At 49.0% G+C, this 14663-nt stretch overlaps 1 protein-coding gene across 1 annotated transcript in view; it reads right to left on the reverse strand.

The window, feature by feature from the left end:
• Positions 1-4666: 4666 nt before the first annotated feature.
• KMT2C (lysine methyltransferase 2C) overlaps positions 4667-14663 on the reverse strand; it is a 270015-nt gene continuing 260018 nt past the window's right edge. The window contains 6 exon segments of the mRNA XM_081287862.1: positions 4667-6591; positions 8055-8163; positions 8432-8505; positions 8907-9023; positions 13296-13464; positions 13729-13871. Coding sequence (XP_081143988.1) covers positions 6499-6591; positions 8055-8163; positions 8432-8505; positions 8907-9023; positions 13296-13464; positions 13729-13871 — 705 coding nt within the window. The 3' untranslated portion in view covers positions 4667-6498.

A 14663-nucleotide genomic window follows, 5' to 3' on the forward strand; every position in this document is an offset into this window, starting at 1 on the left:
TTTTGTTTTTTGTTTTGTTTTGGTCTTGTGAGGCCTCGGGTGTGATACGAAGTACTTTTGGATTCAGATGAGCTGTCAGCTGGGGAGCACCCCAACTCGAGGGGAAGCTTCATGGTTTTTTAGCTATGAGTTTGGGTACTTTTAATCCATTTGCCTGTGAAGTCCTTAAACAGGCAGCTGGGTACAGAAGGGTCTTCTCAATTATACTGTAAGGCCAAGATAAAAGGTGACATTTCCCTCACATCCCAGAGGAGACACAGAATTCAGTGCCAAGCCACAAAGCCGCCTCAGGGCCACATTTGATGCAGGGTGTACATTGAAAGGCAAGGAGGCAAGATGAGGACTTGGCTCCCAGCAGCACCCCCAGGAGCATCACACAGTGACCTCAAACTGAAGAGCAGCCCTACTGGACACCGGCCCACCAGGAGCAGAGCACAGTCTCTTCAGGTCCACTGGCCGTCAGGAGGGTCAACCAGTGCCCATGGTGAAGGCAGCCAAGACGCAGAACCTCCACGGCCCCGAGGCTCCCCCCAGCTTGGTGTGTGCCAGTCCCGCTCTGAGCCCAGTGTTCCAGGGCAGTGCTGTGCTCGCACTCTTGGCGCGTAGCTGTGGATGGGACTGACCTGACCACGTGTGAGTTCAGGTGACGGCAACACCAGTGCTTACCTCAACATACCCCCATGGACGGAGGGGGCGCAGATGGAAGGAAAATCCTTAACCAGATAACTGGCCTCTGGAAACTCCAGGCAACCATGTTTCAGGTAAAAAGTGACCAGGGCTGGGTGCGGTGGCACACACCTGTAATCCCAGCAGCTCGGGAGGTGAGGCAGGAGGATCATGAATTCAAAGCCAGCCTTAAAAAAGTATTGAGAAAAAAAAAAAGGGCTGAGGATGTGGCTCAGTAGTCAAGCTCCCCTGGGTTCAATCTCCCATACCAAAAAATAAGTGATGGGGCAAGACTAGGCTGCCTGTTCTCTCCTCTGCCCCTGCTGAAGGCCAGCAGGACACAGGAGAAAGGAAGGGCTAGAGCGTCCTCACCGCAGGACATTGCCAATTTACAGAAAATCAGGAGTGTTCAGAAATACCTAAGTCCTGGGTTCAATCCCTGGTGCCAACACCCCCCCACACACACACACCAAAAAAAAAAACAAAAACAGAAATACCACCATGGACGGTCCCTGACTCATTTTTCAACCCCACGGTGGTGGGCGCAGGAGGACAGCCAGCCAGACACATTGAGCACATTACTGTTAAACAGACTGTTAGATGGTTTTGCTGAACTTGGGCTAATTTAAGTGCCTTGGCACATTTAACAGAAGCGAGGCTAAGCGAGGGCATTTTGGCAGGCCAGGCGTATCAAAAGCACTTTCAGCTTGGGATTTATTGGGACGCAGCTACTGCGGCCGTGGGTGGGAGGCGGTGTCAGGTGACATACCTTGGGTCAGAGTCAGTAGCTCCTGTAGAGACGGTAGTGTATGTGATTTAAAAATAGATGGAAGTGTATACACCAGAGAGTGGCCAGAGTCATTTGAAAAGAATTTTGGAGGGGCTGGGGCTGGGGCTGGGGCTCAGTGGTAGCGCGCTGGCCTAGCATGGGTAAGGCCCTGGGTTCAATCCTCAGCACCTCGGAAAGTAAAATAAGGACATTATGTCCACCTACAATTAAAAAATAAGTATTTAAAAAAAATTTGTAGGAATGTTCCAACTCAAGACCATGCTACTGACTGAAGGACAAGGAGCTGATTAGAACAGGAAGACCCACACGTGCCCGGCCAGCCAACCATCAGCAAGGAGCTGGCCCACCCCGAGGGGAGAGGAACCAGGCCACGTTTGCTGGAGGCCTCACACCCCATCTTAGGCTCAGACCATTTCCAGGCGCATCATAGAGCCAAACACAACACTGTTAGCTTCAGAGGAAAACGTAGGGGAGTCTTGAACTAGCCATAAAACATTAATGGGATTGGGATTAATGGGATTGTTTATCAAGACATGACCATGAGGGAATGAAGTCAGCTGTAAACCTGTATCTGGTTCATAAACAGTGCTTAAAATTCAACAAAAACCCTAAACTTAAAAATGGATGAGATACCTAATACAAGTATAATATAAAATGCCAGGTGTGGTGGCACACGCCGTGACCTCAGAACCTCAGGAGGCGCAAGTCCAAGGGCAAGTTGGCCAATTAGAAAGACCCATCTCAAAAACCAACAGGGCTGGGGAGGTGGCTCAGCGGTGGGGTTCAGTCCTGAGCACCCCTGCCACGCACGCGGAAGGAGAGCAAGGACGTGGGGTGAAGAAACGACAAATAGTGCCTTTAAGGAAACAATCCGGCAAAGAGGAAATGTTTTTAAACAACAACAAAAAATCTGCTTCTGCACAGATGAGCAGGAGGGTCTGGGCGGCTCCCCTGGGAGAATGTGCTCCCGCTCCTCCTGGGGACACTGGAGACGACCACTTGGGGAGAGTGAGGTGTCTGCACAGTTGGCGCACGGTGGAAGCACAGGGTGGAACCGACCACTTACCTCATGGCCGGCAAGTGAAAGGCTGGGTCCCCTCAAGGGCACTTCCCCAGGGACCCCAGACTGCCACCAGGCCCCACCTCTGCAGTTTCCACCACCTCCTGGCAGCAGGCCAGGCCTCACACGCAGGCGGCAGTTGTTCAGACTCCCGGTCACAATGAGTGTCCTCAGTGCTCCAGAGACAAAAGGTGAGCCCCAGATTTCCACCCTGAGGTGGGAAGTACGGTGGAGACAACGGGACTCCCAGGTGCATCTGTTGCAGAAACGGGTGGGGGGGGGGCTGGGAAAATTGTCACCATTTGGATAAGGTCAGGAAAGAAGCTCGGGGTGTGCTGACACTTGAAAGGCAGAAGAGGTTGTGCCAGGCCTGGGCAGGTGGCAGGCTGGGTGGGAGGGAGGAAGGGACCTGGGTGCAGATCCTAAGAGCAGTCCACAGCCTGTCCTGTGCGCTCCCTGCTTACCTGGTCTCTGGAGGAAGCACAGCGCGCAGAGGTTGCCATCAAGGAAAGCACGAGACACCTGTTTCCATAGCTGGAATAGAGACTGGGTTACAAGAACCCCTGGGGTCCCAGAAAGCTGTCCTCAAGGATGAGAACCCTAATTTTAATTTCCATGGACAGAGAGAATTCTAAAGACCGGTCAAGAGCACTGGGGAGGACTGAAGGGTCCTGCCCCAGGGAAGGCGGGTCTGGCTCTGGCGACCTCTGCAACCTCAATGTCTCCATTTCCCACAGGTGCCACATTACTGTGTGCTTGGGCCTTCGGGCACTTAGGACATGTGTTCTGCACACCGCTCAATTCAGGCCACCAGTGGAGGTGGCCAAATTAGTAAAGTCTGCCCGGGGGAGGCAAGGTCTTCTTACAGTCCCCACACATATGCCCAGGACTCACTGCAGGGGACTCTGGGTTGGCTGGACCCAGGTGGCACTGGTCACCGAATCTGACCCTTAGCCCTGTGGGGTTTCTCTCCACAGGGTTATAACCTCCTGTATTCCTGCTCCCCTCCCTGCTTCCCGTGAGACTGTAATTAGGGGAGTGAAGCTGATGACCAGAACCATCTTTCTTGTCTTTCCTGGCCACCATAGGAAGACAGGGAAAGGCATCCACTCAAACAGCCCAAGGTGTCCCCTTCTCTGTGCGATCACTGGTGGTCAAGTCTGAAAGCAGAGGGGGAGGACTGCACCAAGCCAGAGCTCAGAGACATCAGCTCAGGGCTAGGGGTGCAGCTCTGGGGTACAGCGCGCAGGTTTAAAAAACAAAACAAAACACTGAAACTGCTGGTACCACCCCCCAGCCAGCAGATGCCTCCCATGGAGAACATTTAAACACTGTTTTCAGGTACTCCGAGTTCACAGTAAAGGCAACACAAGAATTTACCACTTCCGTGTATAGGAAGCAGGAGCTAACAACACATAAAATAAATGAATAAAATAAGGTTCATCAACAACCCCCCATAAAAACATTTAAAAAGGGCTGGGGTGCTCACCTCGCACGTGCAAGGCCCTGGGTTCAATCCTCAGCAACACGTAAAAATAGATCTTGGGTATTTTCAATTTTTAGCAGCCCTTTAAATCAATTGCATTAAATAGGCTGATGATAGAAACAAAGGCCCTGTCGCGCAGGCTAAGCCTGGAAAGCCATTAGGAGAAAAAATTCCAGCCAGGCGCGGCAGTGCTGATACGTGGGAGGCTGAGGCAGGAGCAGCCCGAGAAAATGATGCCAGTCTGGGCAGCACAGATGCTAAATCAGGGATTGAACCCAGGGGCTACCAAACACTGAGCCACATCCCCAGCGCTTTATATTGTTTTGAGACAGGGTCTCACTAAATTAGTTAGGGCCTCATTAAGTTGCCAAGGCTGGCTTTGAACTTGCAGTCCTCCTGCCTCAGCCTCCCGAGCTGGGATCATAAGCGTGACTGCAAACACAGGAGGCACCAGCACCATCCGCCTCCGTTGCACGAGGAGCACACCAGCTACGACAGTGGGCTTGAGGGTCAAGTCACTGGTGAAGGAGGAGAAGCGAGGTGACGGCATCAAGGCTAGAGACTGACGGACGAGTCAGAGGTCCACGCATTCCAACAGCCATCAGCAGAAGAGCCTCAGCCCAGAGTGAGAGGGATGAGCAGAGAACACAGGCTGCTGTTATAGATGTAAAATATTTTATTTGTAAATGGTGATCTTCTAAATCTGTGTCCACAAATTCCAAAACCCATAACACTCTGTATACTTCAAAAAATTCAATTTTTGCCAACATCAGATACTATTATACATAACAGAAAACAACAAAAACCCGGTAGGACAAATACTGGTAGGATGTCAGAATTTTGTACAATAGAAGAAAAATATTCAAGAAACAAATTTCATACAGCTATTTATCAAGAGAAAAATATATACAATTGATTTATTCTGTAAGATAAAAATACATCATGCCATATACATGACAGGTGAGGCCCGCAGCACTGGCGCGCACAGCTCAGCCCACGCAACTGTGCACAGACGTCATCCTCCACGCTGTGAAGTGTCAGTACCAGAACCCGAGGTACACAGCAAGAAGCTACCTGGGTCAAAATGCTGATTAAGGTTCTACAAGCAAACACAAAACAGTGTGTGTTTTTATTAAAGAAATGTAAACAGTTCATACAAACACATTTTAAAATTACATCTTCGAAAAACCCTATTGCCGGAGTCCTGCAGATGCGAGCATGATCATCTCTCTCTTTTTTTTTTCTTTTTCAAATTTTTGTGTTAAATAGAAAGCTAAAGTTAGGTTAAGTTCCTGCTACATGATTCTATTATGTGTACATGATTCTCTGTGATCTGAAACAAACTTCTAATCAAAACTACTTTTGCTGAAGAAAAAGTCCAGCCTCCATTTGGATGTATTTGTGAGCAGTTATTCACAGTTATCACAAATCGTAAGCACAAAAAACCTGACTGAAGAAGTAGGGATGCAACAATATAATGTGAAAAAAAGTTAAAATTACCAAAACCGCTATAAAAGTTGTAGTCATAGCATACACTCTGTTCAGTCAGAAGTTAGGTGTATAAAACAAGTACTAATAGACCGCAGTTTCAAAAAAAGCCCAAACACTCCAGGTTGAAATTTTGGTTGTTATGTAATTATAATGGCATATTTAATAAGACAAAATTATATTGTGACATCCCTATGACATTTTATAAGCACCGAGCTGCTGCAGAGCCTGGTAGCATTTGGTCAATAACTATTTTTATACTGTATTTTTTTCTCAAAATATTTACATGTTTGTACAAAGTGACAGGGTCCGTTAGTCTGCAGGGAACAGCAGCAGCTTGGCTTTCTTCTAACTTTTATTTAAAAATAGCTTCATTCACTTATTCAATAATAAATACAAAAAGTTTCTCTTATTTTACAGAAATCAAAAACTACAATAAACTGACTCATGGAATCAAGTATTTAAATGTATTTAGTGCAAGTTATTATCCCTTAGCTCTATCCCTAAGGAAGTCATCTCAGTACATTCCTGTTCAGTGGTGTCCACTTCACTCGACCAGAGGCCTGCCGCAGGGGGCGTGGCCAGCACTCTGGACGCCCTGGCTGGTGATTGCAGTCTTACATTCATAGGAGGCCCCTGCCCTGGGGCAGGGTGGCCATCGGCTCTTTGCCCCAGTAAGTTTCTCCTTAGTGAGATTAAGGAAACACAACAAAAAACAAAACAAAACAAAACAAAACCCACCCACAGGGAAACAAAGAGGAAGGAAAAGAAAGGAAAAAAGAAAAACAAGCAAAAGTGCTGGACCATCTGTGCCTCTGTTCAACCCTCACCCTTCCTCCTGCACCTCCTTAACCTCAAGGACCGAGGAAACCAGAATCCCAGAAGCTATTTTTCAAAAGTCATAAAAAACAGAAAACAAAAATATCTTTCTGTCTGCAAAATTCCAATGGTGTGTTGAGTCGCCTCTTCCTAGGGACAAGCCGCCCGCTGAGATGGCAAGGAATGCATTCAGTTCATCCACTTCCGGCAGTTTACCGCTCCACAGTGACACGGGATCTTGTGCTGGTCATCTTCAAAGTCAAACTTGTAGTCATAGCAGAGCTGCCCGGAGCAAAGACACAGCGTCAGCCAAAACCCAGGCGAGGAAGCGAGGCTCTGCCTCCCTCACGGGCTCCGCCAACCAGCCGCCCAACAGGCACACTCTCCAGGAGGACCTGATCAGCTGAGGCTCCCCGGTCCTCCAGGTGGGGACCTTGAAGAGAAGAAACTAAGGGTGCTGTTCTTTAGGGCTCGCCAAATATTACCACCATCTCAGACCCAGCAGCTGGCGAGGTGGTGGGAGGTGGTGGGAGGTGGTGGGAGATGGCGGGACAAGCCACACCCTCAGCCTCCAGCTGTCCCCTCTACCTCTAACCCTGGGTAATCCCACAGCCAAATCAAAGGGGCCAGTAACTTCCTGGGTCTCTTTCAACTCCAACGTCCTAGAACGTTATTTGCAAGACTTACTACATAGAAAGGAAGTGTTTACTGAGCAGCTACTCTTAGTAAACACACTACTGCCTTCTATTAGGTTTTTATAGGAGCTTCATAAGGAAATTATTTTCACTACTTTACAGAACATAATAGAGGATTAGAGAGGCTAAAGGACTTACTCAAGACTCAACAGAAGGACAGCTGAGCCAGGCTCAGCAGGCTCCGCCCAGCCTTCACAGCGCCCTACTGGTGCTCTATGTCCTGTCCCCTTCCCTCAGGTCACTCTGAGATGTCAAAGGGCCTTGGGTCTAGTCATTCCCTTATTCTTGATTAGAAAAGTGGATTCCAAAAGCATGACCAGACACACAGGTGGGATCCCAACTGTGCTCAGAAAGGCTGGGTCCACCACAGCCCCTCGGGCTCCTCGCTTCCCAAGAAACACAGCTCTCGACCCAGGGCACCGAGAGCAAGATGCTGATCACATGTGACAGACAAAGTGGAGAAATCAAAACGAGGCAGTCAACTCAACAATCTTACAAGGTGAAACCCTAGGCCAAGTGATCTTATGAGACCAAGGGGACTCATGTCAAGTGTAGCATTCAGCATTTTGAAGACAAAACCCACAAAATACCTAAAATTATTGGAAAATCTGTTGATGTGAAAAATCTGCAAGCTTATATTGACTGAGTGTGAAGACGAGCTATCTGGAGCACATGGCTCCCCAGATTTGCACCTATGGCCCTCCTAACACCAGTGCCCACACCATCGCGTGCCCAGAGACAAAGAGCACCAAGTCTGTGTTCTGCACACAGCGATCAGTGACGTCCACCTCCAGAGAGGATCTGCCAGACGGCACAGGGTCAGAGGACAGGAAGGACCCTGAGACACCTGAGGGTGCCGCTGTGTGGAAGGGAAGGGCAGGGAGCGGGAGGCTGCTGTGTGGTGGGAGGGGGCGCTGGCTGTGGGTGACCCGCGGGGGCAAGGTCACCTCCCCAGGACTTTCCTCCCAGTCAGGAAACATCCGAGCAGGCGCTGTGGGCAGGAGGGCGTGCTCCCACCAGGCACAGACAGCGGCACACCCCTGCCCTCACCTCTTCTCCTTTCTGGATTCGCCGATTGGAGCTGATGATGATTTTGTGTCCTCTCTCAAAAGTCACCACTTCGGCCACACAATTAGGCGCACACGAATGGTTGATGTATCTGCAAGCCACCATGTCAGAAACTTTTGATTGTAACACAACTGGAGGAACTCTTTACAACTTCCATTCACAGGGCAAACTTTTAAATCATTATATTTCTATTAACCCGTTAACAAGACAAATTTCTAAATAAAAATGCTTCTTAAAACTCAGTAGCCCACGTCTGTAATCTGTGCTGGCCGCAGTGAGAGCTCTTCCCCTGCTTTGGCCGCCTCCCCTCTGCACCAAGCCCCTGCAGAACCCTGTTCCCTGGGTCCTTTTCGCCTCACCTTGCAGGCCCTCCAGTGAGTGTTGCGTCGATCACGTGGTCACTGTCCATACGGAACATGTACACACCGCGGTTCTACAGAGAAAGCAGGCGACTCAGTGCACAACCCAAACTCTTCCACCTAGACCCTCAGCAGCAGGCCCAGCTGCCCCATCGAATGCACCCTGACCGCACTCCCTAGGGCCACTGGGCCAACTGCAGCAGGTGCATCTGCATGGGACCAACAGCAAGCATGGAGCCATGGGTCCAACGCAGCCAGGCCCAATAATCTACAGCTACACCTTCACAATACCACCACCGATAAACAAAACCGAAGGCACGAGACCACAGAACAATGCAAAGGTATGCAGACACAGTGTTGGTTCGAGACCAAACACAGTACACGGATGTGGCCCAGCCTGTCAGGTGTTTGGAAGGCACAGGGACAGAGATGAGGGATTGTGTCCAGTCTATGCATCACAGGGACCAGAGCCTACCTGGGACTCGTACAGCTTCTCTTTCCTGTTGGCCACTTCATTTCGAATGATAGTCCCGATGTACTCGATGACCATGGTGTGCTTCTCTATGTCCCGGGCAGCATACAGGCCGAGGCCCTGGGAGAAAGCAGGAGCACACATCACACTCTGGTTAACAGACACAACGGTGCTATCCTGGAGCTATCAAAAGCCACACTTAAGGTTTTCACCTTGACCCAAGCGATCTTTTTCACTGAATATCTTAGTTTCTGAAAAGCTTGCCACCTAGGGCTGTGCCATTGCTACTTGGTTCCTATGTCTTTATACTAAATTCTTAAGAGCACAGCTGTATTGTTGTGAATGTGCCCCAAGTCCACAGTGGGAAACTCGCTGCCTGTGCAATAGGGTTGACAGGTGGGGCTTCAGGGGTTCGGGCCGGGGGGCTCTCTTTGCTCCTGTGCATGGTTGGTGCTGATATTTTGAAAATGGGCTAGTCATCCTGGGAGTGACTGGTCTTGACAGGTGGACTAGGTCTACTTCCCTGCTGCACTTGCTGTTTGGCCTTCTACCCAGGAAGATATGGCAAGAAGGCCCTCACCAAGTGGTGCATCTGACCCTCACCAAGTGGTGCATCTTGGCCTTCCCACACTCCAAAATGGTGAGCCAAGTCAAGTTCTGTGATCTGGGAGCTGCTACCGTATGATGTCCTGTCATGGCAGCACATAGCAGACCAAGGCCATCTGTAAAGGAACGCTGCAGACTGTGTACACACCACCCAGCAGGCCCTGTTCTCACAGAGCACTGGGTGAGCTCCACCCACCAAGGCAGGAACAGCTTCTGGTGGGTATGTTCTCCTGCTACTGTTTCAAGAAGGACTTGACATGACAATCAATTTAGTAAAACAGAAACAGATAACTATGAGGAATTATTACTATGAACAGGTTTTAGGTTTGGCTGAATTTCCTAGAAGGCAAAGAGAAGAAGCAAAAACATGACTCTGCTGTAATTATCAGGAAAGTTGAAAACAAACAAAACTCTTTTTTTTATATATATATATTTTAGTTTTCAGTGGACACAACATCTTTCTTTGTATGTGGTGCTGAGGATCGAACCCGGGCCGCACGCATGCCAGGCGAGCGCGCTACCGCTTGAGCCACATCCCCAGCCCACAAACGAAACTCTTAAGGAAGGCATTATCTTTGCTCTAATAAAAAATTCTGGGCAAGAATGTACTGCAACTTGAACAGGCTGAACCGCGGCAGCCCATCTCTCCCGGGGCAGCTTAGGATATCTGTGAGAGCCCTGAAATTACATACTACATGCAGTGCTGTGAAGTCTTCATCATGCTGGGTGTAGTGACCCACACCTGTGATATCAGTGGCTCAGAGGTTGAGGCAGGAGGATCGCAAGTTTAAAGCCTCAGCAACTCAGCAAGGCCCTAACCAACTCTGCAAGACTCTGTTTCAAAATACAATATAAAAAGGGCTGGGGATGGGGCTCAGTGGTTAACCACCTCTGGGTTCAATCCCCAGCACAGAAATCAACAAACAAATAAATAAAATCAAGTTTGTATCACTACAAATTGTAGAAAAACAACATACTGAAAAATATGTCAAAATCTCATCAGTATCTGCATTTCCTAAACCTGATTTAGGTCTCTGCCTTCAGTTCTGAGCAGAAGGCAGCAACGGAGAACCCTGGGGAGCCCAGCAGTTCAGAACAGACAGGAAGACAAGGGAAACAGCATCCAGACCTTTCTCTGCCTACGGCAACTTCCTGTGCAGTGATTACAGGAGTGTGAAAACTCAGCTGGACGTGAATGAGTCACAACTGGTCGCCCAAAGGGAGTAAGTAAAGCTGTCTCGTATCACAAGAGGAAAGTACCTGAGAGTGCATATGAAGAATATGGACTTGACCAAGGCTAGAGTCACAGAAACTTAACTGTTTAAACCTTCATAAGAAGAAAGAGAGACCATATTTCCTCATAGACAGAGAATGTTTCACAGGAGAACTAACAGTTGTTAGAAACTGAAAAGTGGTCAAAAGACGTGAACACTCGATTCCCCAAGGTGAATCCAAGCAGGAGACAAGAAAGGCACCCATTTGTCAATGGGTGGGAACTTCAATTAAGGTCACAAAGGTCACAATGCCACTCCACACTGAAAGAGTGGCAAAAGCATGAGGAATGGTAACACCTACCAAAAATGGGACAAGAAGAAGAACAGTCTCCTACCCCACAGGGAGGAATGCGCAGCGCTGCCTGCTCAGAACCCAGCACCATCGGCTGCGAGGAAAAGCAAGCACAGTGAACAAATGCCTTACTGTGGGCTCAGCCTCCATGCGGGGGGCTACACCCAGGAGACTGTGTTCAGGATGGGATGGCACACTCCCTAGGGAGTGGCTGAGGGCAGCTCGCCACAGCACCGTGCCATCTGGGGGCTGGGGTCAGTGAGAGAGGGAGTGGGAGAGGCTAGTGACTCCGGGTTCACCTGAGTGCACACACGTGCATGTATTTCCATGGCAGGTGCACGAAATCACAGGAGCCTGCTGTCAGTGCCACGAGGACTGGGAGGGAGAGGGAGAGAGGCGGACCGATGGGAGGAGGAGGAAACTACGAGAGCTCAAGAACGCTTCAGGCTGATGGCGACCCGTGGAGCACACAGCAAAGACACCACTGAAACCCTCCTCCAGCACAAAGGCACGGTCCCGAGACATCCAGAGCGTGAATAAAGCCCCACTACAAGGGGCAGGGACAGGGTGCTCACTCCTGTAGAGTCTGGGGGCTCAGCAGTAGGAAGAAGGTCCATCCATGACCTACACACAGGGGTGGAAGTGTCAGGAGGACCTGGGCTCTCAGCTGACACACGAGGAAGAGCAGCAGAATAGGCAGAGCTAGTCTCGGGCAGAGAGCTGGGAAAACAGAGCTGGGGAGGAGACAGCCCCTCCTCTGGGTCACTGGACTGTCAGTCCTAACAAGTTCCTCCACGAGTCTGGGGGCCATGCTTTGAGATCTGAGACCTCAGGGGTGCGGTGCTGGTCTACAGAGATAAAGCAGAAGAGGGACTTGCAAAACAGTGTGCAGCAAGCGTTTCCCAGATTGAGGCCACAGTCCTCCAGGGTGGAAGGGCTCATCAAGTGAGAAAAGTAGTCCATCAAGAAAGGCCTCAGTCTGGGTACAAATGTCAAGAAGAAAGAGAGGATCCGGAACCTTGCAGTGAGGAGGAAAAAGATGCCCCCCAAAAAAGAACCTGAGAGCGTCCACACAGATCAGGGCTCCCGTTCACGTTCTCAATGAAGCCCATGGACTCCCTGGAGCCATGACAGGGTGGCCATGAAGGGGCTGGGCCCGACACGGGATGGGGGAGGGGGTGAACAGAGGCCGCACCGATGCCAGTGGAAGCGGCAGTGCTGCCCAGCAGCACTAGGGCCCACAGCACCGTCAGGAAGGCCAAGCCTGGCAAGAGGAGCTCTGCAGCTGCCCCTGGGACACAGAGGAGAGATGCTGGACACTGACTGCAACACTGAGGTCTTCAGGGAGGAGCCGAACTAGGATTCTGATTGCTCAGCCTAAATGGCCTTACCTAAAGACATCTCACGACCTAGACATGTGTGGTGACTTCATAGAAAGACGGCATACAAAAAATAAGGTGACTTCCAAAATTGGAGCACCTTTTGAAAACATTTTCATTTTTCATAAGATGCTTAAAACAGCCCAACTGAGCCATGTGGGTGGCTGTCATTACGCTTGTAATCCCAGTGGTTCAGGAGGCTGAGGCAGGATGATCGCGAATTCAAAGCCAGCCTCAGCAACTTAGTGAGACCATGTCTTAAAATAAAAATGAATTAAAAAGGGCTGGTGGGGCTGGGTTGTGGCTCAGTGGTGGCATGGTCACCTACTTGTGCGAGGCCCTGGGTTCGATTCTTAGCACCACATAAAAATAAGGAAACAAAATAAAGGTATATATTAAAAAAAAAAAAAAGGGCTGGGAATATGTATAGGTGGTTAAGACCCCTGGGTTCAATCCCTGGTACATTAAAAAAAAAAACAAAAACAAAAAAAAAACAACAGCCCTACTGAGCTTTCCAAAAAAATCTAGTGTGTGCAGAAATATAGCAATATTTTTTTCCCAAGAGTTCCAAAGAGCATGCACTGAGATGCAAAGATGTGCATCCCCAACGTCAGCTTCTGTTTGAAATTACTAGTGTTATAAACTGACAAAACTGAATAGGACTTCAAAATATGATTCTTGGGATGCAGCTGTGGCTCAGTGGTAGAATGCTTACTAGAGCAAGCCTGAGGCCCTAGCGCACCAGACTCTATCGTCCCTACAGTCACGTCAAACAGCTTTCCACATCCTATTATGTCTCCTATTGCCAGACACCACCTGTGACTCTGAACACAGTCCTCACCTGGATGCGAGACCGGGCCAGATACACATTGGATTTCCACTCAGTCTTCATTCTCCGGTACTGCGATGACTTGGAGTGGACAAACTGCTTACTGTAAGGCGCATTCAGCTCCCCAGTAACTGTGCTCTGAAAGGACTTTGAGGTGCTGGTGCTGTTCAGGGTGTGCGGCCTGCAGATGATGGCGTACCAACAGGAAACAAAAGAAAAACTGAAGACGCCTCTGAATGATGCCCAAAGCCAGACTGATTCAAAGTCTTACTAACAGAAACACACGGAAAGCTGCCTAGCAGAGACACACGGCGTCCTCTGAGGTAATCAGGCACATACACAGCCAGAGACAGCAGGGTTTGTAAGCAGCAGACAAATAAAGCACAAAAACCGCTAATATGCCTAGAAACCCTGGGCTGTACTATGTGAAGTTAAAACAAAATACCTTAACACAAACCTCTTGACATGGGCACTCATTTTAGGTTCAGAACGGGCACAACCTGTGGGGTTAACGGCAAGGGGGAGTTCCATGAGTGGATTCCGGCCATAGCGGAAGGTGTAGTTTTCACAAGCCTCAACCCCAGGTAGCTGAAAAGAAGCAAAATACACAAAAAGATAACCATGTGACTGGGACCACAAAAACCACTCAAACATTTTTCCAGGTAACAAAATGGTCTTTTGACCTATTAAACATAATCAGCCTGCACTCAGATCTATTTGAGCATGAGCTTGTCGGCTCAGTTTCAAAGCAGAACTCAGCAAACCCTGACAAGTGCTCTCTGAAGAGAAAGGTCAAAGCCACAGAACCCCATACAACCAAGCACACATGTGCGTGCCGCAGGTTCCAAGACCAACAACCAAAACACAGTTCTTCCATCTGAATTTTAAAACTAAGAGCTGCTAAGATTTTTTTTTACATGACTTGCTTTCTTGATCATATATTTCTTCTTTAAAACATGACTATATGACATGGTATCATCCGCGATGTCCTAGGAGTGTAGTGGCAACTAACTAAAGGTGTATTCATTAAGGGTCTTTTCTAGAACATATTTCTTGTGAAACATTTTTCTCTGTAGTCATAGAAGACAGACATCATAGGCAGGGGTATTCCAAAGGAGGCAATCAGGCCTGCAACTAAGGTAACACACCAGTGAATTTTTATTCTTGAAAACAATGCCTTAGCTGGGTGTGGTGGTGCACACCTATAACCCCAGCAGCTCAGGAGGCTGAGGTAGAAAGATTTAAGTTCAAAGCCAGTCTCAGCAACTTAGCAATGCCCTGAGCAACTTAGCAAGGTCCTGTCTCAAAATAAAAAAGGCTGGGATGTAGTCCAGTGGTTAAGCACCCCTGTGTTTAATCCCTGATACCCCCCAAAATATA

The sequence above is a fragment of the Spermophilus citellus genome, assembly GCF_964194105.1.
Source record: "Spermophilus citellus genome assembly, chromosome: 3".
Lineage (NCBI taxonomy): Eukaryota > Metazoa > Chordata > Mammalia > Rodentia > Sciuridae > Spermophilus > Spermophilus citellus.